We start from the raw sequence: 23,463 nt of genomic DNA, 5'->3' as shown, positions 1-23,463 counted from the left end.
CGCCTGCCTTTGGCCCAGGGCGCGATCCTGGAGACCCGGGATCGAATCCCACATTGGGCTCCCGGTGCATGGAGCCTGCTTCTCCCTCTGCCTGTGTCTCTGCCTCTCTCTCTCTCTCTGTGACTATCATAAATAAATTTAAAAAATTAAAAAAAAAAAAAAGGAACACTAGAGGAGGATCAGGTTTGGGAAGACAAATGACGACCCCTGTTCTGAGCAGGGTGAACTTGAGGTGCATCCCATGGAACCTCTGAGTGCACCTGTCTAATAGGCAATGGAATAGATGCATCGGATGCCCGGGGAAGAAGGCTAAGTGGCAACTCGAGATCTGAGAGCCATCAGCACAGAGGTGAACACTGGGAACAGACGAGATCACCTGGGAGAAAAGAGTGGGGAGTCAGAGGAGAAGGAAGGGGAGAGTCATGCTTACAGCAGAGGGCGAGCAGAGGGGCCGGGCAAGCAGACAGACCCACAGTCCTGTCCAGCCAAGGGCAGGTTATTGAGCGAAACACAACCACACACTCAACTGAAGTGTGGACATTTCAGACCAGCTGTGACATAGTCAGCCTTGTTAGAAGTAGGCTCACAGAGGGTCCGGCATACATATACATATTCCCACTTCGGATTTCTTTCTCCGTGCTTGCATTTACATCCCTTGGTCACAGAATCTCAAGGTTAAAAATTCCTTAAGGGTTGTCCGGCCAAACCGTCCAATCAAATCCGTTTATGCTTCAGCTTACACATTCCCCCCAAAACATGCCTTGTGCCCTTCCGTCTCTGCTTCTAAAGTGTCTCCATACCCACCTCCCTCTAGGCCCAGCTCCAAACCCCTACCTACCTACCCCCATGCCTTGGTCATTCTCTTCAATGGGTTACTCAACAATGTGTCTGCTACCAGCATCTCCTGCTTTATCCTGTTCCTTTTTCCCGTCTCATGCTTGGTTCCTGTGTCCAATTAGAACGTAAATCCTGAGAGTATTAGCTGCCGGGTACTGAGCCCTTACTATGTGTCAGGCTCTGTGATAACTACTTTTTCATTATCTGATTTAACAGGTAACGCTCGTCCATTGAATAGATGCGATTATTACCCCTAGTTTACCAAAGAGAAAACTAATTGCACAGAATGGTTATGTAACTTGCCCCTAAACCCAGAGCCAAGAAGTGGCCCAGCTGGAGCATGAGCTGAGACAGTCTCACATCAGCATGCCAAGCTGCCAGCTTATGGATTCCTACTGGTTTGCATTGTCACTTGTTTGCACACAACAGATGCTTCTTTTTTTTTTTTTTAAGTTTGAGGGTTTTTTTTTTAAGATTTTATTTATTTATTCATAGAGATGCAGAGAGAGAGAGAGAGAGGCAGAGACACAGGCAGAGGGAGAAGCAGGCTCCATGCAGAGAGCCTGACATGGGACTCGATCCAGGGTCTCCAGATCACACCCTGGGCTGCAGGCGGCGCTAAACCGCTGCGCCACCGGGGCTGCCCAACAGATGCTTCTTTTTGAGGATATTACGAATATAATCTTGTAGAATTTTCGAGTTTGAAGGGATCTTCAAATTTATCTCATTTTACAGATGAGGAAGCTAAGAGCCAATCAAACTGATTAACTGCTACAACCTGTAGGAGATTTAATCAGACCCTGGATCTCCACACAAAGTATACAAACCAGTGGTACCTGTCTAGCTCAGCTGGTAAAGCATGTGACTCTTGATCTCCGGGTTTTGAGCTTGAGGCCCAAGTTGGGTATAGATATAGAGATTACTTAAAAAAAAAAAAAAAAAGTACGTAAACCAGGGAGTAGAAATAAGCATAATGTGGTGTTTGCAGTCACCTAGAAGACTTTCAAACTCTAGTACCAACCAGATCCACCTGCTGTGGCCCCTTCCCACCAACCTGTCTAGCACATGGCCTTCAGCTTGGGCTGCAGAGCCAGAAACACAAGGGTTGAACCTTCAGCTCTGCCCCTTAGGAACTAGCTGCCCTTAAGAAAGTATCTCAACCTCTGAGCTACCAGTTCTTCATCTGTAAAATGGACGTTCTGATAGGCCTCACAGCTGTATGGAAAATCAGCAGGGAACCTAGGGATGGTGTGGAATTTGGAGTCAGCCTTGGTTTTGTTTTGTTTTTTTTGTTTTGTTTTGTTTTGTTTTTAAGATTTTATTCATTTATTCATGAAAGAAACAGAGAGAGAGAGAGAGAGAGAGAGAGAGAGGCAGAGACACAGGCAGAGGGAGAAGCAGGCTCCATGCAAGGAGCCCGATGTGGGACTTGATCCCGGGACTCTGGGACCATGCTCTGGGCCAAAGGCAGGCACCAAACCACTGAGCCACCCAGGGATCCCCTCAGCCTTGGTTTTGAATCCAGGCCCCGTCTCTTACTGTTCTCTCTGGGCAAGTCACCTCACTGTGGGAGCCTTGGCTTCCTCATCTTTAAAATAGGAGTAATAATTCACATTGACGTGGATGGAACTGGAGGATGTTATGTTGAGTGCAATAAGTCAGTTAGAGAAAGACAATCATCATATGGTTTTACTTGTATGTGGAATATAAGAAATAGTGAAAGGGACCATAAGGGAAGGAGGGGAAACTGAGTGGGGAAGAATTAGAGAGGGAGACAAACCATGAGAGACTCCTGACCCTGGGAAACACAATAAGGGGTGCGGAAAGGGAGGTGGGCGGGGGGATGGGGTCACTGGGTGATGGGCACTGAGGAGGGCACTTGATGGGAAAAGCACTGGGTGTTATTCTCTATGTTGGCAAATTGAACTTAAATGTTAGAAATTGTTTTAATTTAGATAAATAGATGGATAGATAGAGATAGATAGAAGTAAATGGGGGTAATACAGTTCACCTGGAAGGCTTGCTTCTTCAAAAGAAGGTATGTTTGTGTAAACATTGTAGCTCTGCTGGGCTAGTTATGCTGAGTCTTTCTCTCATTGTTTTTTAAAGATTTATTTTTTAATTTATTTATTTGTTTATTTATTTATTTATTTATTTATTTATGAGAGACACACAGAGAGGCAGAGACACAGGCAGAGGGAGAAGCAGGCTCCATGCAGGGAGCCCGATGTGGGGACTCGATCCCAGGACCCAGGGTCAAGCCCTGATTCAAAGGCAGATGCTCAACTGTTGAGCCACCCAGGCATCCCTTTCTCTCTCATTATGATAGACTTACTAGATAGTATCCCGAAGCCATTACACATTTTCCATCCTCAGAGTGCTTGTGTCTAGGAAAATATACCCCCAAAAAATAACAATAAGTATATATATTTTTTCCAGGTATCCATATTTCTAAAGGACAGAGTTCAGAATTCTAATGGTCGCTTTGTGTTGCCGGTGTCTGGGCCTGTTCCCTGGGGAACTGAAGTTCCTGGACTCATCAGGTGAATTCTCAACTGTAATTGTCAGACCAGCATTCGGGGGTGCCAGGAAACCACCACGTGGGCCACCAGAGAGAATGTGGCACTGCTGGGTTCCCCCCACCTTCCTTCAGTAAAGCACAGCAGTTAGAAGGCCAGGTTCTCATCCCAGCTGTGCCGCTTAGCAGACACTTGAGGCCAACCACCCAGTTCTTCAGGATTCTCTTCCTCATCTATTAAATGACTGCTGTGAGGATGAATAAGATACTAATGCTCTGAAGTGCTCATTCAGCGCCTGGCACATAACATGTAGTTAGTAAATATTATTATTATTATTATTATTATTATTATTATTATTGCCTCAACCAGCATCTTTACCTTGAAGGAGTGCACGGATTCCTTTTTGTCCCCTAGTACAAAGAATAAAGAAGCCTCCGGGACTCCCCTGAGCTTGGAGAACGTCCCATCATGTTATATTTGTATTCTAGGATGTTCAACAACAAAGGCAAAGAAGTGAAGAAGGTGGAATTCAAGCACGGTGGACACTATGTCACTGCCCCCAAAGAAGGTTCTTTTGAGCTTTGTGGAGACCGAGTCCTGAAACTGGGAACCAATATGTAAGCAAATCCTCCGTCTCTGAATGAATTCAAGTCCAAGGGCGGTCACTTTATTTAAAAAACCAGCTTGACGTCCTCCTCTATGGAAACCTCTACAGACAAGGAGAATCACTTCCCCTTAGGTAGAAGGCATGCAGAGCCCTGACATTTTCTTTTATTTTTTTTTTTTTAAGATTTTATTTATTTATTCATGAGACACAGAGAGAGAGAGAGAGAGAGAGAGACAGGAAGAGGGAGAAGCAGGCTCCATGCATGGAGCCCAACACAGGACTCGACCCCCGGTCCCCAGGATCAGGCCCTGGGCTGAAGGTGGCGCTAAACCGCTGAGCCACCCGGGCTTCTAGTGAGCCCTGACATTTTCAAAGGGCCCCCAAGATTTCCAAACATAAGGCAACTGACCAGGCTGAAAAGATAAATCATTTTAACTAACCATGGACGAGAACTAGCCGAAAGCTCTGTCGCGGTGGAGACACAGGAAGGCGTGGCCTTCACGCATCGCTCACAGTTTCTTCAGTAACTACTTTGCGAGAAGAGCCTTTGCCACACAGCTTCACAGGTATTTTTCTTTGGGAAAACGTGAAATCTGAATGCTCACACTCACTTAGTTAAATTTTGTACTCCCAGCACATTTCTGGATGCTTTTTAACGTCTCAGAATAAAAGTTAGGTGCTGTAGTTGTGAGTTAGAGGAAGTCTGTGTGTAAAAAGGCTAGACAGTGTTTTCTTTTCTTTTCTTTTCTTTTCTTTTCTTTTTTTTTTTTTAATGTTTCTACTACTGATTTTTCTTTTTTGGGATTTTATTTTATTTTTAAAGATTTTATTTATTTATTCATGAGAGAGAGAGAGAAAGAGAGGCAGAGACACAGGCAGAGGGAGAAGCAGGCCCCATGCAGGGAGCCCGACTCCAGACTCAATCCCAGAACCCCAGGATCACGCCCTGGGCCAAAGGCAGGCACTAAACCGCTGAGCCACCCAGGGATCCCCTAGATGGTGTTTTCACAGTTTTCCATTGATACCAGGTACAGCATTAACCGGCCCGTGGAAACGCATATGTCTGGAGCATCAAAAAACTTGGCTTCACGGACACAGGTGAGCCTCTGCCTCCCTTCTGCATCTTCAGAGCTTATTTCTAGACACAGAAATCTAGATGGAGAGGAGGGTGGAAACTCTAGACTTCAAAGCCAGCCAGCGCTTCCCTCATTGTTTGCAATTTTCTTAGTTCGGCCTTACAAGTACAAAGGTTTTTAATTGTAGTTTCTCATGAAGACTTGCAGCGATCTGACTAATTAGGTAATTTTAGGCTTGGCTCAACCACCATAATTAAGCTGGAACCTCACACCAGGACACGTGAAACAGCGCTGCGCCAGCGCCACTTAGGCCTGCGGTTGCTGAGTCTAGGACTCCTGTGCATCGTGATGCTTACAGCATCCCTTTACACTGCTACCCGAACAACGACGTGCTAGCTAAGGTCACAAGGGGGGTTTAGATTCTCTGAATTCCATCTTTTATTTATTATTTTTATTTTTTAAAGATTTATTTATTTATTTATTTATTTATTTATTTATTTATTTATGATAGACATAGAGAGAGAAAGAGAGGCAGAGACACAGGCAGAGGGAGAGGGAGAAGCAGGCTCCATGCAGGGAGCCCAACGTGGGACTCGATCTCGGGACTCCAGGATCACACCCTGGGCCAAAGGCAGGCACTAAACCGCTGAGCCACCCGGGGATCTCTATTTTTTGAATTCCATCTTTTAAATTCACACAGAATTAGTGGCAGCTAGCTATAGGACAGACCAGGAAATATTCAGTGATTTGGCATACGTTGATCGAACTACTTCTATGGGCTGGGAACCCAGGGACACAAAGCTTGGCTTACAAGGAGAGGTGGGCACGCAGACCCAAGCGTCAGTAGAAGCAAAAGGCACCAAGGGATGGAAGAGCATGGTGGCATTTGCGGGAAGCAGGGAGGCAGCTTCTCTCCACACCACTAGACCGTAGTCACTGAGGCCCGGTGGCCAGATTTGCCCACACCAGGACCCTGGGGCCTGATTCCAAAGAAGCTTAAGCAATTTAGACTTCGCCATTTAGGCAAGTGTCAGAGGGCTTTTATCCCAAGCGAGGAAGGAAGGAGAGAAGGACTCTACTTTAGATAACTGGTGGCAGGGATCCCTGGGTGGCGCAGCAGTTTAGTGCCTGCCTTTGGCCCAGGGCGCGATCCTGGAGACCTGGGATTGAATCCCATGTTGGGCTCCCGGTGCATGGAGCCTGTTTCTCCCTCTGCCTGTGTCTCTGCCTCTCTCTCTCTCTCTCTCTCTCTGACTATCATAAATAAATAAAAAAATTTTTTAAATTAAAAAAAAAAAGATAACTGGTGGCAGAGTGACCGAACAAGATGGCAGGAGCGGAGGGGAGGGCAGGGGGCGGCTGGGTTGGAGGTGGGGTCCAGGGGAGGAGTGGAGGCTGAGTGGAGCCAGACCCCTGGGAGGCAGGTTCCCCGGTGTGTTCTCCACAGGCACCACCTGAGGGCAGTGTGGTAGCTCCTGTGGAAGCTGTGCCCCTGGCCCTGGGGCATTTGCTGAGGCTGCTTGCAGTGGCCTGGGGACCTAGACTCCTGGAAGAGGAAGCAGTGTTCCCCTCCAAGGAGGAAGCTCTCCTGAGAATGGGGATGCCTGGGGCCCTCCACTCATCCTGAAAGTGTGAGAATCTCGGGTTTGCTAAGAGCCCTTCTGCTTCTGATTGTGGATGGTTTCTGTTTGAGTTAAGCCTGTTTTCTAATACTTTTATCTGGACACAGTCCTGCCCGGGAGAACTTAAACGGTTGTTGTTTTTGCCTTGTTCTGCAATGCCACCCTGGGGCTCTGGGGTCTCAGCAGGAAATGTGATCACCTGCACCTGGCTAAAAATCCTGAAATTGTTTCTGCAGGAAAGCATTGTTCCAAACCCTCTTGCTAAGGAAGAGCTGAATCTCTTGGCCAGGCTGATGGGAGGGATGGAGATTAAGAAAGCCAGTGGCCCCGAGCCAGGATTCCGGTTGAATCTCTTCACCACCGATGAAGAGGAGGAGTACGTTTTAAACCTGTTTCTTACGAGGCATATGTAAAAATCCTAACCGTGAAAAGAACCCAAAAATGGCCGTGATAAGCCAGTAACACTTATATAGATGTAAAGGTCACAGAGGAAAACCCAGCAAATTCAATAACCTAGTTAAAGAGGAATCCACCAGTATTAAATGGCCTGAACCTTCTGGGTTCATTCAAGAGATAGTTCTAGGGTTTTACTTTAGCAAAGCAGAGCTGAACAAAAAAGTATTAGAAGTCAAGATAATCATAGTGAGAAAAGTCTGTTAAGAAACCAGAGGGAAGCCAGAGCATGATGACTTTGGGATAAACCAGTTTCCCCCAAAACCAATGGGGAGAGTAATCCACCCCGATTTGTCCAGAGCCTGATGGTTCGTAGAGCACTTTTACACCATGGTCTCCTGTGATCCTCCTTGCAACCAAATATTTGCAGCGAGGGCCGCCTTCTGCTTCCGTATCCATGGAACTAACTTCTTTTGTGCACTTCTGTGCGACAGGTGCCATGGTAAGTGCTGGGGACACAGAGATGGAGGGTAAGACCTAGAGCCTGTGCCCAGGAGCTCGTAGGGTAGGAGGCAGGGAACGCACACGGACACAAGTCCCTTCAGTGCCGGGTCCTAAATGCTCCAACGGAGGACGCGGGGATTGACTTTGCACCAGCAGATGGAGGCAGCTGGCATCTGGGCTTGGTCTCGGAGGCTGCCAAGGAGAGGAAGGGGGAAAAACAGTCTTGGCCAAGTGCAGTTACATGAAAAGGTGCAGAGACGTAGAAGGACTTGACTTTCTGGAGCATAGGGTGCGCTGCTTGGGGAGAGAACAGAAAGCTGAAGGGAAGGGGCAGGAGGCGAGGCACAAAAAGTAGGCTTCCAAATTGTTGGATGTGCCAGCTTGCCACGCTGGCAGGGAGACAGCCCTGACCTTCGACCCGTTTCTCTACCGCCTCCTGCAGACAAGCGGCGCTCACCAGGCCGGAGGAGCTATCCTACGAGGTGATCAACATACAGGCTACTCAGGTGGGTGCGGGTGGGTGACCCCACAAGCCACGTGTCAGTCCCCTCCTCATCTGCTAACTTTGAACTCCCCAGGCCCCCCTTCTCTCTAATCAGCCCGTACCCAGAGCCCCTGCTCTGACACGCGGCACCGCGGGGGACAAACCTTCGACACCCCCTGCGTGGAGAAGCAGCTGTGCCCACCTGTCCCCTTCACTGCCTTGCCCTCTCGTTTCTCCACCAGGACCAGCAAAGGCACAAGGAGCTGGCTCGCATCATGGGGGAGTTTGAGGTCACCGAGCAGCCGAGGCCGAGCACCAGCAAGGGGGATGACTTGCTGGCCATGATGGATGAGTTATAGCTGTGCCGGCCGAGCACCCCCACCCCGCGGCCCCTGTGGGGTGGGCCGCCCCATAAGGACCCCGGGGATGCCCCAGGCAGCAAACCGAGGCTGATGTTAGTTTTCTACTGAGTGAGTGGTTACCTCCCATTCCTGTTTGTGTTGTAAAGAACCACGCAAGGCTCCTTCCAGTCTGGAAGGCGCACACATATACATGTTTTCAGCTTTTCAACTGGACCTTCTCCATTTTCTTCTGGCTTTACGGCAACCATCCAAGGCCTCCCGGGCCACAGGTTCAAGCCCCAGAGTCACTAAGGGGGTGCCCTCATTGCTGCTTTCACCTGTAGCTTTCCTGTAGACACATGTAGCCCACAGATGCCCGTCTGTGAATCATCACGATACTTCAGAGCTTCCTGGGATATACGCGGCCCTGTGAGTGAGTTTGAAACAGGTGGGGAAGGTGGTCGGGGCCCAGTTCAGACAGTCCTCCTCGGCCTAGCACCCTGGAAATTGTAACCGCAGGGGCGGAGCAAGCAAGGCCGTGACACGGAACACGCAGCTGGGCTCCACGCAGAGCAAGCGGGGGGTCTGGCGTCCTCTGCACCTCTGGCTGGTTCCATATGTGGTTCCATAAGCCCACGCTTATCCCACATGGAAACGTGTACCGAGGAAATAGTTTGCTTGATACAGACTCCTCACCCCCAGAGTCTTCCTCTGCCACTTAGAGTTCCTGCCTCTAGAGACCCTCCTCCAGCTCTACTTCATCCTCAGTGGCAGGCAGAGCCTTAAGCGAGGGGCATACGTAGGCGGCATGCGTGGTGTGCCACTTTCCCTTCCACGAACCAGAGGAGGTACTTCCCTTGGCAGGGTGCCACGTCTAATTAAGATCCACGTAAAATATCTCAGGCCAGGGCTGTCCTAATTACTTCAGGAAGGAGCATTAGCCCCCCACCACGTGCTCACCATGGACTGAGTAACTGGCAGGCTCAGAGCCGGCCAACGTCTAGAGGCCAAGGTCCACTGAGTCCCACGGAAGGAATATCCCGAGTGGCAGAAGGCACAAGAGAAACGGAGCTGAGCTGGCCATTGCCCGAGAATGAGCCAACCCCAGCAACCACTGTGGCCCCTCACACGGCAGCAAGAGTGGTGGCAGACATGGTTCTGGAAGGCGAGGGCCAAGGAAGCCGTCCTTAGCCTGCCCGAGTCAGGGCATTTGGATGCGGAAAGAGAAATGAGCAGATGAACTTATGTTGCTTCCTACCAAGGAAAGTCACTTGTCATTTCCTCACCCGCAGAACCCCCCAGAAGGTCTCTTGGAGAGGAGAGGCCCGTGGTGCGGTGTGCTCCTCTCACAGCTTACAAAGGGCCCTCTGTCTTGGTCTCCTGTGAGCAATCTGGCCACCAGCTGGGGTGATCTGAAAGGGTGACAGATGAAGGGAAAGGCTCAGTCCTGTGCTAAGTCAGCTCCCACCGCGCCACTGCAAACCCAGACCTCACGGCCTGCTCCGAGCCCATCCTAGGGCCCTGGACGTGGGCCCCCAGCTGCCGAGAAGCAGCCTCCTCCCTTTGCCTATCCCAGAGCCCTGCGGATGATTTCAAACATGTCTCGGTTCCCTCCGTAAACAAACAAGATACAGATCTCCCGTAGGGCTGCCTTGTGATGAAGCAACCTTTGACTTTCATGTCTCTAGACTTGCACACATATTGAGAAAAACAAGTGTACCTGCCCAGTGGTTGAGGGCACGGAGAGAAAGGAGGGGAGGCAGGAGGAGGCGAGGAAAACAGAAGAAGGGGGGGTGGCTCTGGCAAGAACGTGGGCTGGGGACGAAGGCCGCGTCAGTGTCAGAGTCAGGCCCCTGGGCCCGGACCCCGCGGCCTTGAGGGCAGTCACTCTCCCCAAGCCTCAGTTCCCTCGTCTGGAAGAACGACAACTAGTTCATGGGCTCAGAGCCGGCTCACCCGGATACGACACTGAGTTTGCAGGCCCTGCCCCAGTGGGGGCTGAGAACTGGGATTTATACCCATGCCACCACCACCCCACTCCATGCTTTGGGGGTACATCGGCTGTCTTCCAGCTCTCCTGGGACTGACTAACGTCTTCTCCACTGAGTTTCAAAACGTTCCACTGTGTTCATAAAGTGTCAGCGTGCCCTACAGATTATGGGAGGCAAAGTTCTAGAAAAGTCTTCTGGATGGAAGTTCTTTAGTGGCTCCCAGACGAAAGGTATAAAAAGTGAGAGTGGAGGAGAAAAAGAAAAGGGGGGGAAAGTGTATTTAGCCCTCAGTTTTAAGAGGAAAGCCACTCCCACCCTCGTCCACATAGGTATCTAGCGATTCTTAAAGGTGAACTCACTTTCCGCCCCCGCCCCAGTGCGGTAACCAGGTCCTGGAGATCCCCAGGTCTAAACAGGGTCACACTCCCTCATCCACTTGTACTGGCTTATCCCTGGCTTATCCAGGACAGAGGCCAACTGAAGCCACGGGAAACCACAGAAAGAGAAGCGCAAACTTCAGAAAACATACTGATTTGCCATAGTACCTCATCCTAAAGACCCGAGTTAAGCTCTGAAAACTCCTACAACCTCTACTTCACCTTCACTCCCTTTGTGTTGAGCCTTGGGTAACAAGGCCTTGGCTCTTCAGGCCGGATTCCTAGACAGCTGGCGGTAGAGGGGGTTAGAGGAGGTGTTGGGAGGGGGGGTTGCATTAAGGAAACCCCATCACAGTTGGATCCTCCCCTAATAGCTTTGTGACTGGGTGTGAAGCGAGTTCTCAGATCCGAACTCCCCCTTTTCAAATGTGAATGTCAAAATCCTTGGAATCCAGCGCCAACGGAAATTACTCTGGATGATTTGATCAACAACCCCATCCAGTACTCACGCACACGCACACACGCACTACCAGCAGTGCCTCTGCTGACACAAACAGCATTACCTCCTTTGTCAGTTCCCCAAATTCCACGAAACCCCAACTGCATCAGTCACGAGGAAGCCACACCGCCAGCACAGACCCAGGACTCCTAAATCCTAGAGGCCCACGTTAGCCTCTGATCACTCTGCCCTCGTTAGCCTCTGATCACTCTGCCCTCGGTTGTCTTTATAAAGCTCTCTAACTTCCTTTTGAAGCTTTGGGGCCATTGTTTTCTCGGGTCTTCAAGGGGGAGCCATGGTGTCAGCCAAGGACCCCCCGACCTGCAGCAGGTGGTCGTCCTAGATGTCCTGTCCTTTTTTTTTTTTCTTTTTTTAAAGGTCTTATTTATTTATTCACGCGAGACAGAGAGAGAGAGACAGGCAGAGACACAGGCAGAGGGAGAAACAGGCTCCATGCAGGGAGCCTGACGTGAGACTTGATCCCGGGTCTCCAGGATCATGCCCTGGGCCGAAGGCGGCACCAAACCGCTGAGCCACCTGGACTGCCCCTAGATGTCCTGTCCTGAAGACCTACCTCTCAGCTTCAGGTACAGCTTCTTCGTGTGCTTGCCCTCATCCCCTGCCCACTTCAGCACACCGCTTACCTGTACCCTTCCTCCCCTCCGTCACACCTTCCTTCTGCACCTGAGACTTGAATCCCAACCTGCGGAGGACGAACTCCCAGCCCACCCACTCCTCCCACAGCTGGGGCCTCCGCTTCTACAGGCCGTCCTTGCTCCTCTCCGTAGGCTTCCTGGCCGCCTGCCCCCAGCCCCTCCTCCAGCTCCGGTCACTAGAGTCACTACGCAGGCCCCTGCTGCCTTCTCTGTGGGCTGTGCGGGCTGTGCAACTCGGCCCCACGCAAAGGCCTGCTCTCCTCCCCAGGCCCCTGGGCCTTTGGAAAGCTCCTGGCCCGGCCTAAGTCCATTTTCTGCCTAAAACTCTCTCCCTCTCCCCCGTGACCACGGTGGCTCCCCTCCTCCCTTCTGACCACGTCTCCCCTCCCTGCCTCAGTGGCTCTTGACTGAGAAGTGCCCTGCGTGGTGCAGATGGTGCTGTAGCCAGTTTTAGAAGTCTTGTCAAGGGGCGGCTTGGGTGGCTCAATCGGTTGGGCGTCTGCCTGCGGCTCGGGTCACGACCCCAGGGCCCTGGGTTGGAGCCCCAGGGCAGGCTCCACGCTCAGCAGGGAGTCTGCTCCCCCTCTCCCTTCACCCCCATCCCATGCTCACTCTCTCTCAATCTCTCTCAAGTAAATAAAATATTTTTAAAAATGGCCAGTCAGTTGCCACCTGGTCCCTATTTCGCCCCTGGCTTCTCTCCCCACAGACCACAGGCCCTCATGCGCCCTGTAGCACCCAGAAGTGTTGGCATCACTTTCTTCCCAACAGACTGTTCTTTTCAACTATTACTATGGCCCCTCCTCACCGGGACTGCAGGCTCAGTTTCCTTGTGATCACCTGCATCACCTCATTACTCCATGTCCAACACCCACAACATTTTTACTTATTTGGTACATTTTCTTCGCTTTCAAAAGGCTAAACTTCTTTTTTTTTTTTTTTTTTTAAGATTTTATTTATTCATGAGAGAGACAGAGAGGCAGAGACACAGGCAGAGGGAGAAGCAGGCTCCATGCAGGGAGCCTGACGTGGGACTCAATCCTGGGTCTCCAGGATCACGCCCTGGGCCGAAGGTGGCACTAAACTACTGAGCCACCCGAGCTGCCCTAAACTTCTAAAATTAAATATAACACAGGGGCACCTGGGTGGCTCAGTCAGTTAACATCTGACTTCTGGTTTCGGCTCCAGTCGGGATCTCAGGGTCATGACATGGAGCCCTGAGTGGGGCTCCGTGCTCAGCAAGGAGGCTGCCTCCCCTCTCCCTCTGCCCCCCACCCAGCTCAAGCATGCTCTCTCTCCCTGTCTCTCTAACATAAAGAAATCTTTATTATTTTTTTTAATTTTTTTAAAGATTTTATTTTTCACTCATGAGAGACACGGAGAGAGACAGAGGGAGACAGAAACAGACTCCATGCAGGGAGCCCAATGCGGGAATTGATCCGGGGACTCCAGGGTCAAGCCCTGAGCTGAAGGCAGGCACCAAACTGCTGAGCCACCCAGGGATCCCTCAGAAATCTTTAAATATAATGCAGACTGGGATAGTTTTCCATAGAAAGGAACTAGAAGCAATGGGTAAGAGTCACCAAAAACATGCTAACGATGGAGTCAAACGCCTGGGAGCAAGTGACTGGAGCGGGGCTTGGGCCCTGTTTGCCGAGTTGGAGCAAGTGACCTGGGAATTACCCTCTTGGGATTCTGTGATCCTCTGACGATTGGAAACTGAGCCATAACCGCTCATCTAAAGTGACCAGGAAAATGCCAGGCTCCTGAAATCAAAACAGTTCAAGTGGGCCCAGTACTAGGTGAGGTTTTTGGTTGGAAAAAAAAAAAAAAGAAAGAAACCAATTCTGGCTACTTAACTAGAGAAAATCTACTTAAAAGGGCTTCAGGCAATTCACAGTTGTCAGGAAGACAGGAAATGTGGGAGAACAGCCAGGAGCCAAGGGAGGCTGACAGCACCGCAGAGGACTCCAGCCCCAGCAGCAGCCCCAGCCATGAGGCCTCAGCGGTGCAGACACCAGGATGGAGCCTAAACAGTCCCTGCTGGTTTGTGGCACTTGCTCCGGATTTAGGGCCCGATAATGCCTGAGTTTAGGTCACAAGCCCACAGCCATAGCTGACATGCATCAGAGATCATATCTGGCCCTTAAATCATCCAAAGCAGAACCCCCACTTCCCACCGAAATGCATAGAATGTCAGACTTCCCCAAATGTGGCTGAGTAGCCAAAAAAAATGAGATATCCCCCACAGGGTCATTCCACTATCTCTCTAAATACCCAGAGTTAAAAAAATTTAAATCACTGAGGGGCTCCTGGCTGGCTCAGTCAGAAGAGCATGCAACTCTTGATCTGGGGGTTGTGAGTTTGAGCCCCACGCTGGGTATAGATGTTACTAAAAAAATGAACTTAAAAAAAATTCTTGGGGCATCTGAGTGGCTGGGATCGAGGGGCTTTCTGCTCAGCGGGGCGCCTGCTTCTCCCTCTCTCTGCCCTCTCTTTCTCTCTCTCTCTCTCAGATAAGTAAAATCTTTTTTAAAAAACTATTTTAGGGGATCCCTGGGTGGCGCAGCGGTTTGGCGCCTGCCTTTGGCCCGGGGCACGATCCTGGAGACCCGGGATCGAATCCCACATCGGGCTCCCGGTGCATGGAGCCTGCTTCTCCCTCTGCCTGTGTCTCTGCCTCTCTCTCTCTCTCTCTCTCTCTATCATAAATAAATAAAAAAAAATTTTTTTAATAAAAAAAATTAAAAAACTATTTTAGGTATGTCTGGGTGGCTCAGTCAGTTAAGCATCTAACTCTTGATTTCATCTCAGGTCATGATCTCAGTGCGGAATCTGCTTGAGGTTTTTCTCTCTTCCTCTCCATCTGCCCCTGCCCTCGAGCGTGTACACTCTTTCTCTCGAATAAATAAATCTATCCATTTATTTGAGAGAGAGAGAGAGAGAGAGCACAAGCAGGGGGAGCAACAGAGGGAAAAGGGAGAAGCAGACTCCCCACTGAGCAGGGAGCCTGGACCCCAGGATCATGACCTGAGCCGAAGGCAGACACTCAACCGACTGAGTCACCCAGCTGCCCCAGTAAATAAACCTTAAAAAAAAAATGTTAGTCATTGATTCCTCCTCCTCCCATTCCAACTCGAGATCTAATCAGTCTTCAGGGAGTCTGATTAGCTTGTTTCCTTCTTTTAATATTCAGCCCTTCTTTCCCTTCCTACTGCCACCATCTTCATTCAGATCCCTCTCACTGGATGCTGAATCTGCAGAGGACAAGCAAAAATACAGCGAGCAGTATGTTATGGGGTTAAGGGAGAGACATCCCTCCCAAATGGGATAATCAGTGAAGACTTCAGAAAGGTATGGCAATTGAGGCAGGCTTTGACAGAGGGATTGGACTTAACATCCAAAGATAAACAAGAGAGGATCCAAGCCTTTGCAGCAAGACAGCAAAGGCAGAGGCAAGAGTGCGGGACTTGTCTGAGTTTTTGAGCAGGTAGGTCTAACTAGAGAGGAGGGCACTGGATCTCAAAATTGAGCGTTCATGATTGGATGTGCAGATTTCCGAGCTCCACTTTTGATTCTGTGAAACAAAGCCTTTCGTTAAAGCAACTTGTTCCCATGCCATGATTTAAGAAACGCTGGTTGGAAGAGTAGAGAACCTGAAAGAGATCCAGCTGGAATGTGAGTTGGAATCAGATCAATGTCAGCACTGGAACCTTTATTCTACTTGTGAATCAAAAGTTTTCTTAGCAGGTAAATAATATCATAACTATACTTTGAATCTGTTGGCTAAGGATCGTGAGACACAAAGACCAGTAATATGGTTTTTATAATGAATCAACTGAGAGAAGGTCTCAACTGGTTTGGCGGCAGTCAGAAAGAAAAGGCAAGTGAAGGGTGGGAGGCCCTTCTTCCAAGAATTTGCAGGGCTCCGTGACTGACGGGTGTAGGGAATCAAGAAACAATCAGAGCTATGCTTATTCAAGATGCCCTATTTGAGTAGCTGAAAAATGGTAGCAACTACAGAATGGGAAAATTTAGAGCAATGACAAATTTGGGAAGGACCTAATCTGCCTCGTAGACATGCTGACTTTCAAGCACCACTAAGACGTGTGGGAATAAGCAACAGAGAGTTGGAAAACAGAGTTCCATAGATCAGTCTGGGCTGGTAAGTTAGACATGGAGCTCAGTATGTAGTAGCAGGCAGTGGAGATTTGACCAAGTAGAGCTCGAGGCCGGGAACAGAGCCCCAGAGAAGGCACGCATGTTAGTGAGCAGGAGAATGAAATGGGGCTGAGAGAGAGAAAGAGGGAGGGAGATGAAGACACAATCAGAAATCTGTGAAGCCAAATGATACAATGCCCCAGGGGAAAAAAAAAAAACTACCAAGGAGGAAAATGGTCAATATAGTCAAGCACTAAGAAGGATAATGAAGGACTGAGGGGAGAGAGAGGTTTCCTTATGAGCAAGGACCATCAGTTACCCCTGCCAGAGAAGTTAGTGGGGTGTTGGGAGCAGAAGCCAGATTATAGTGAGGTGAGTAGATGAGAGCCCTCAGGATAGACTAACAGTTCTCAAACTTTCTGATCTCAGAAATCCTTTAAACTCTTGAAAATTACAGAAAAACCCAAAAAGCATTTGTTATGATATATATCCCACACATATATTAAGTTGAAATAAAATTTTAATATTAATTCATTTTTAAATGATAACAATAGGGGCCCCTGGATGGCTTAATCAGTTAAGTATCTGCCTTCAGCTCAAGTCACGATCTCAGGGTCCTGGGATCCAGCCCCACATTGGGCTCCCTGCTCAGTGGGGAGTCTCCTTCTCCCTGTGTCCCTCTACCCCCACATGCTCTCTCAAATAAAATCCTGAAAAAATAAAATAACAATAACAATAATAGACCCATTAACATATTTTTATATAAAAATATTTTTTCCAGGGCAGCCTGGGTAGCTCAGCAGTTTAGCGCCGCCTTCAGCCCAGAGCATGGTCCTGGAGACCCAGGATCCAGTCCCGCATCAAGCTCCCTGCATGGAGCCTGCTTTCCCCTCTGCCTGTGTCTCTGCCTCTCTCTGTCTCTCATGAATAAATAAATAAAATCTTTTATTTTTTTAATAAAATCTTTTAAAAATACTTTTTTTTCCAAAAGAAAAAATTTGATGAGAAGAGTGACACTGTTTTATGTTTTTGCAAATCTCTGTAATGCCTGTCATAATGGAAGTCAGCCAGATTATCATATCTGCTTCTGCATTCAGCCCTTGTGACCTACTGTTTTGGTTGAAGTAAAAGAAAACCCAGCCTCGCACAGATATGAAGTCAGAAAAAGGAGAACCACAAGGGCAGCTTGCAGGGAGGACAGAGGCAGTTTCTATTTGTAGGATGCGAAGAGACCAACTATGATCCTCTGGAAAAGGTAAAGGCTCCTGGAGGAACTGGAAATCAATGAAGGAGAGAGTGAAGGAATGAAACAAGCCTTCCTCTTTGTGGAGCCAGGTGCTTTCACATAGGAATGAAGGTCAATTCTCTGAGACAGACATTACCTTTAAAAAAAAAAAAAAAAGAAAAGAAAAGAAAACGAAAACAGGAAATTGAGGCTTTCACCAAGGCTGTAGAGTGACCTTTGAAAAATGGAAATCGGGGATGCCGGGGTGGCTCAGTGGTTCTCAGTGGTTCTCAGTGGTTCGTCTGCCTTGGGTTCAGGTCCTGACCCTGGAGACACGGGATCGAGCCCTGCGTTGGGCTCCCTGCACGGGAGCCTCCCTCTGCCTGGGCCTCTGCCTCTCTGTGTGTATGTCCAATGAATAAATAATTAAAATCTTAAAAAAAAAAAAAAAAAGGTAAATCAGGTGACGTCAACCCTCTCCCCACCCCCACCCCTTAATAACCCATCTTTGCACTTTTCTAGTAATAGACGAGTCACCCGTGGAAAGTCCGTTAGCAGGGAGATCCGCAGCCGGGCCCGGCGTCCCTAACCGGGAGATCCAAAGCCCGCAGCCGGGCTGGCGGGGCCGCAGGTGCTCGGGCTCTCGCCTGCCCGCCCACCTCCCGGCTTGCCAGCGTGCTTATCGGCTTCTCCGCTTTCCGAGATGGGCGAGCGCACGTGCAACCCGGGCCTTTGCACACCCCGTCCCCTCTGATCACCTGCTCCTCCCCTGGTTTGCACAAGGTTGTCTCCATGCCATCGACCTCAGCTCAGCTGTCACCTCCTCAGGACACTCCTGGTCATCCCATAAAAAGCCACCCATCCCATCACCCTCATCTCCCTATTTTATTTTTTTAAAGATTTTATTTATTTATTCATGAGAGATACAGAGACCCAGGCAAAGGGAGAAGCAGGCTCCATGCAGGGAGCCCGACGCGGGACTCGACCCGGGCCTCAGGGGTCACGCCCCCTAACCTCCCTATTTTAATGCTCCGAAGGACTGTTCACGTATCTTCACTTTCCTGCTGGTTTTCTCACGGACGCCCGCCCCCAAGTAGACGTACGGGTCCCCAGATCCGGAAGCCAGCGTCCTGGGCCGCCGCAGGGAGTCGGGAGCCCGCGGGGCCGCGCAGGGCGGCGGAGGCTCCGGGAGGACGGACCACTCCCCACCCCACCCGCGCACGGCGCAGGCGCGCGGTCGCCCGAGCGTGAGCACGCCGCCCGCGAGGCATTCTGGGGATTGTAGTTCCGGGCGCGCCGCGGCGGCCGCGGGCCTGCGTCGGCCACGCTCCCTGTGCTCCGAGAGGCCTGCGCGGCGCAGCTGTTGCCATGGCTTCCGGAGCCCGCGGCGAGCCGCTGGCGGCCTCGCCAGGCGGCTGCTAGCTCGGGCGGCGAGGCGGCCCGGGAAGCGGAGGGATTGCGGTGCCGGTGGGTCCTGGAGCCCCGAGTCCGGGAGAGCGGCGGGGCGCGCGCGGGGCGCCGGGTGTGTGGGGAAGCCCGTCTCCCCGCGCCCACACCACCCCCCCGGAGCACGGGGGCCTCCCCCTCCCCGCCCACACCACCCCCCGGGAGCACCGGGGCCTCCCCCTCCCCGCCCCCCCCCGGGAGCACCGGGGCCTCCCCCTTCCCGCCCCCCCCCCGGGAGCACCGGGGCCTCCCCCTCCCCGCCCCACCCCACCCCCCGGAGCACGGGGGCCTCCCCCTCCCCGCCCCCCCCCCCCCCCCGGGAGCACCGGGGCCTCCCCCTTCCCGCCCCCCCCCCCCCCCCCGGGAGCACCGGGGCCTCCCCCTCCCCGCCCCACCCCACCCCCCGGAGCACGGGGGCCTCCCCCTCCCCGCCCCACCCCCCGGGAGCACCGGGGCCTCCCCCTTCCCGCCCCCCCCCCCCCCCAGCACCGGGGCCTCCCCCTCCCCGCCCCACCCCACCCCCCGGAGCACGGGGGCCTCCCCCTCCTCATCTCCCCGCGTCCACCCCCACCGCCCTGGGAGCACGGGGTCCTCCCCCTCCCCGTGGCTTGAGGGAGCTGAGCAGCTCGCCCAGGCCACCCTCCTGGGGAGTGGGGCACAGCCTGGCCTCAAGCCGGGTGGGCCCCTGTGCAGCCACCGGGCAACCCTGACCCGGACCTCGGCCGGTGCGCCTTCGGGCGAAGCGGGGGTGAGATCCCTGCGGTGCCCCAGGCTTCACGCTGCCCTGCGCAGCGACTGGGCGAGGTCTTCGGGGACCAGTCGTTTTGATGCAGCCCCGGGAGGTAGTGAAAGCGAGGGCATCGCGTGTGGGGAGACTCTCTTGATCTCCGTGCGTGCAAACCGGTTCAGAGATGTTAACTAACTGTCCTGCAGTTGGCCGACTTTGTGGGTGGAGTGAGGAGTCCAACCGATTTCTCTCTGCCCTCAAAACCTGTGTGCTGGATACGCTGCCCTGGTGGGTGGTGACGGGGGTTTCTCTCAATTCACCAGAATTTGCACTTACATGGATGACAGCCGCCTGGTGTAAACCAGTCATCCTGGGAGCATGGGCCCTAGGCCAGCAGTATCCGTGTTAACAGAGAACACGTTAGAGACGAGCATGATTGGGCTCCACCACACCCTTACCAAGTTTGCATCTGGGTCGGAGGCCCAGCATCCTGCACTTTGACAGGTGCTCCGGTGATTCCAAGGCCCACTAAGGTCGGAGGGCAACTAGTGATTGATGCAGGGGTCACGATAAAGTGCAAGATTCTGCGGCCCATGCAGGGTGAGAGCCGAGATTCTGCATTCCTGACAGGTGCCCCGGTGAAGGCGCTGCCCCTGGGACCGGACTTTGAGTCGCCAGGGTGTAAGCTACGCCCTGTAGAGCGGCAGTTCTCATACTTGGACACACATCAGAATTACTTGGGGGAACTGAAAGTCAGGCAGCCGGGCCCCACCCCTGACCAAATGAATCAGAACCTCTGGGGCGGGGTGGGGGTGGCGGTGGCGGCCGGTAGAAACTCACCAGGTGACTCTGACTGTGCAGTGAGGGTTGAGGGTTGGGTAGCAGCGGTAGGTTTGAAGCCCGGCAGCTCCACTTGTCAACTGTGTGACCATGGGCAAGTCCCTTAACATCTCTTGGTCATGTTTTCCTCATTTATAGAATGACTATAATTCTTGCCTTGCCGCGTAGCGTAAGGATTCTGTGCCATGTGTACCCGAATCAGCTGGCACCAAAGGGTGTTCTACAGACGCAGAAACTGGGGAGGTAGGCCGACTTGGAGAAGTCTGTGCTAGAGCCTGGCGGAGGTGACTTGGCCCTTGCCCCCGACCTGCTCCAGCCCCCGTCTGTGTGCTCCTCCTCCCACAGCTGCCGGCCCTTTGGTGTGGAAGAATGGCAGTGAGCCACTCCGTGAAGGAGCGGACCATCTCCGAGAACAGCCTCATTATCCTGCTGCAGGGCCTTCAGGGCCAGGTGACCACTGTGGACTTGCGGGACGAGAGCGTGGCCCGCGGCCGCATAGACAACGTCGATGCCTTCATGAACATCCGCCTGGCCAACGTCACCTACACGGACCGCTGGGGCCACCAGGTCGAGCTGGACGACCTCTTCGTGACGGGCCGTAATGTCCGTTATGTCCACATCCCCGATGATGTGAACATCACGGCGACAATTGAGCAGCAGCTGCAGGTCATCCACCGGGTGCGCAACTTCGGCAGCAAGGGCCAAGGCCGGCGCGAATTTCCCTCCAAAAAGTATAAATGAGCCTCTTCCCCAGCGAGCCCCTGTCCCTGCACAGGTTTCCCCAGAGTTCTACTGAGTCAACTGCCTGCTACCCTCCCTGTTCTGAGCCCAGAGAGAGAGTGAGCGGGGCCAGCCCAGAAACCGGTGTCTCCCACAGACACCCCCTGTCACAGCTGCCTTTCACCGGGTCCCATCTCCTAGACTGTCTCTGGGATCCTACTTACCTGTCCGTGGCCTTGATCGTTTACGTCGGAATCTGATTTACTGATTTAGGGACTCTGCCAAATAGTCTTCAGCCCTCTCCCAGTGAGGATTATCAAGTGTATCCAGCGTGGGGCGCCTGGGTGGCTCAGTTGGTTGAGCGTCTGCCTTCAGCTCAGGTCATGATCCCCGGGGTCCTGGGATCAAGCCTCACATTGGGACTCCCTGCTCATCTGGGAGTCTGCTTCTCCCTCTCCCTCTGTGTACCCTTTCTCTCTGTCTCTCTGTCTCTCTCTCCGTCTTAAATAAATAAATAAAATCTTTAAAAAAAAATTTTTTTAAGTGTGCTCTACTGAAGCCACCCTGGAGTGTCGTGCTGTCTCCAATTGTGTTTGCTTTCTGATAAAACTTGGATGCAAACAAGTCCATGCCTCATGCTTTCCCTGATGCGTGCTGGGCTCCGTGTGGGTCCTCCGCAGAAGCGCAGTGGTGCGCAGACTTGGCCGCACGTTGCAGTCTGCCTGCCCCGCCATCAGCCGTTCAGATTTCATCGGTATGGGGTGTCGCCTGGGCATTGGGATTCTCGTAAGTCTCTCAGGTGATACTAATAGGCAGCAAAAGTTTGAGAATTGTAGGTGAGTGCATCAGTCTGGCCGGATGGGAAGTGGCCCTTCTGTTCAGATTCCCTGGTGAAGAGGCTGCTCGCCTCCCTGCTCTTTCCGGAACCAGAGAGCTTGAGCTGATCCTGGGCCCTCCAGGGGGCCACCCAACAGCCAGAAACCTGGCTCTGGTTCTGAGGAGTTTGGGGGTCCTCAGAGAAGGGGCTCTCGGGGGTAGGACTCAAGTCCCTGTCATCGCTGCCTTGCTGCCATACGAGTCCTGCCTTGGGCAACAACCATCTCAACGAAAGCGGCTGTGCCCTCTTCGAACATCCACAGAGCAGCGGCCTGGTGGCCCTGTGCCAGGCCTGCGGAGCACACGCTGTCGAGTTAGATTGGTCCCTTCGGAGGGGGGCTTACGGTCTAGCAGAGGAGGTGGTCAAGGACCAACGAGCTGAAATCCAGCCTGAGAATTGCCGCCCTAGAGTCCTGAGTAAGGCAGGCCTTTCACCTCTCCGGGGAGACTTGAGAGGATTGTCCGCTTGGGCACCAGCTGCCCAAAAGGTCACCTTCCCTCCTGGTCTTTGTCCGAGTGTTGTCCTTGGGCCACCTCATCAGAACCAACCAGGATGTGTCTGGAAGCGCCTCTTTGCTGGCTCCCCCTTCCCTAGATGTGATGCAGAATCACCCCAGGAACCTGCCTCACTAACCCCCATGCACCCTCCCACACCCCACAATTCTGTTGTATGCTGCTGATGTCCCGGCCTAGAGGTCCCCAAAGTCCCTGAGACTTGGCCTTTGCCTTTAGGAGAGAACAGTGGGTCCTCGCGGGGTGAAAACAAGTATGAAAAAAAAAAAAAAACAAACCAAGTCTGGAATTTCCAGGCCCCTCTGACAGCCACAGTTCAGGGCAGCGACACCACAAGGTGACGGCCGCTCAGAGAGACCAGAGGGCAGACACGGAAAAGAGGTCCCCGCCGTGGAGAGGTCGGCACACTTGCAAGAGGCGGGGAGGGCCACCCTGTCTGGAGTGAGTCCCACAGCGGCACCCACTGCAGGCGTTCCCCCCACTACTGCCTGCAGATGTTTCTGAACTTGCAGAGGGCTTATGCTGGGGGTTTGGTCTGGAGCTGAAGCAGAGGTTCAGCTCCTGTCAATGGTGTGCCAGCGGCTTCTGCAGCCTCAGTGGAGCAGGAGGGAACCCCGCCCCCGGCCGGGGAGGGAAGCCGTCAGGCTAGCGTGGACGGCTGAGACCCCAGCACCGAGTCCTGATTCCATAAGCACCGCGCGGCAGGCCCCACAGGCCCACAGTCCTCCCTACGTGACGCGTCGGAAGGATGGAGTAGGAGGAGGGGAGACAGGCCGCCTGAGACACACTGACGGTGAACCCCCGGCATAGAGCGCAGCCAAATCTTCAAGCCCTAGAGATCAGGTCTTTTGGCACCTGGTCCTAGATTGCTGGCACAGGCTGCCGGGGCCCAGGAAGAGTGGGGGTGCACAGCGCCCACCAGCCGGGGGCGAGCCGATTTCCCCAACTGCTGCCCACCGTCCACTCCACTATGCATCTCTAGTCCCAGAACATCCGGATGGACCAGAGTCCTGCCCGTGCGAAGCTGGCGTTTCACGGGGGGAAACGGA

The 23,463-nt window shown here is 52.4% G+C and overlaps 2 protein-coding genes across 4 annotated transcripts in view; both read left to right on the top strand.

Annotated features, from left to right (window-relative positions):
* Window positions 1–8,608, top strand: part of OSCP1 (organic solute carrier partner 1) — a 31,958-nt gene extending 23,350 nt beyond the window's left edge. For both annotated transcript variants that reach the window (XM_041737770.1, XM_041737771.1), the window contains 6 exons: window positions 3,277–3,380; window positions 3,845–3,973; window positions 4,992–5,061; window positions 6,898–7,037; window positions 8,001–8,064; window positions 8,285–8,608. In XM_041737770.1, the coding sequence (XP_041593704.1) occupies window positions 3,277–3,380; window positions 3,845–3,973; window positions 4,992–5,061; window positions 6,898–7,037; window positions 8,001–8,064; window positions 8,285–8,401 (624 nt within the window). In that variant the 3' untranslated portion in view covers window positions 8,402–8,608. The remainder of the gene's footprint in view (window positions 1–3,276; window positions 3,381–3,844; window positions 3,974–4,991; window positions 5,062–6,897; window positions 7,038–8,000; window positions 8,065–8,284) is intronic.
* Window positions 8,609–18,570: 9,962 nt separating this feature from the next.
* Window positions 18,571–21,122, top strand: LSM10 (LSM10, U7 small nuclear RNA associated). 2 transcript variants are annotated; one of them, XM_041737780.1, is made up of 3 exons: window positions 18,571–18,759; window positions 20,444–20,548; window positions 20,651–21,122. In XM_041737780.1, the coding sequence occupies exon 3, from the start codon at window positions 20,675–20,677 to the stop codon at window positions 21,044–21,046; it is 372 nt and encodes a 123-aa protein (XP_041593714.1). In that variant the 5' UTR covers window positions 18,571–18,759; window positions 20,444–20,548; window positions 20,651–20,674; the 3' UTR covers window positions 21,047–21,122. The 2 variants fall into 2 exon arrangements, with proteins under 2 accessions (XP_041593714.1, XP_041593713.1); XM_041737779.1 differs by lacking the exon at window positions 20,444–20,548 and having other exon boundaries at window positions 18,573–18,759.
* The last annotated feature ends 2,341 nt before the right edge of the window (window positions 21,123–23,463 follow it).

The sequence above is a fragment of the Vulpes lagopus genome, chromosome 23, assembly GCF_018345385.1.
Source record: "Vulpes lagopus strain Blue_001 chromosome 23, ASM1834538v1, whole genome shotgun sequence".
NCBI classification, from domain to species: domain Eukaryota; kingdom Metazoa; phylum Chordata; class Mammalia; order Carnivora; family Canidae; genus Vulpes; species Vulpes lagopus.
Note: the sequence above shows the minus strand (reverse complement) of the source record. Positions and strands in the feature narration are given on the sequence as shown.

Excerpts from the sequence above, each read along its gene's own strand:
- LSM10 (XM_041737780.1), top strand. The coding sequence starts at position 20,675 with ATGGCAGTGAGCCACTCCGTGAAGGAGCGGACCATCTCCGAGAACAGC.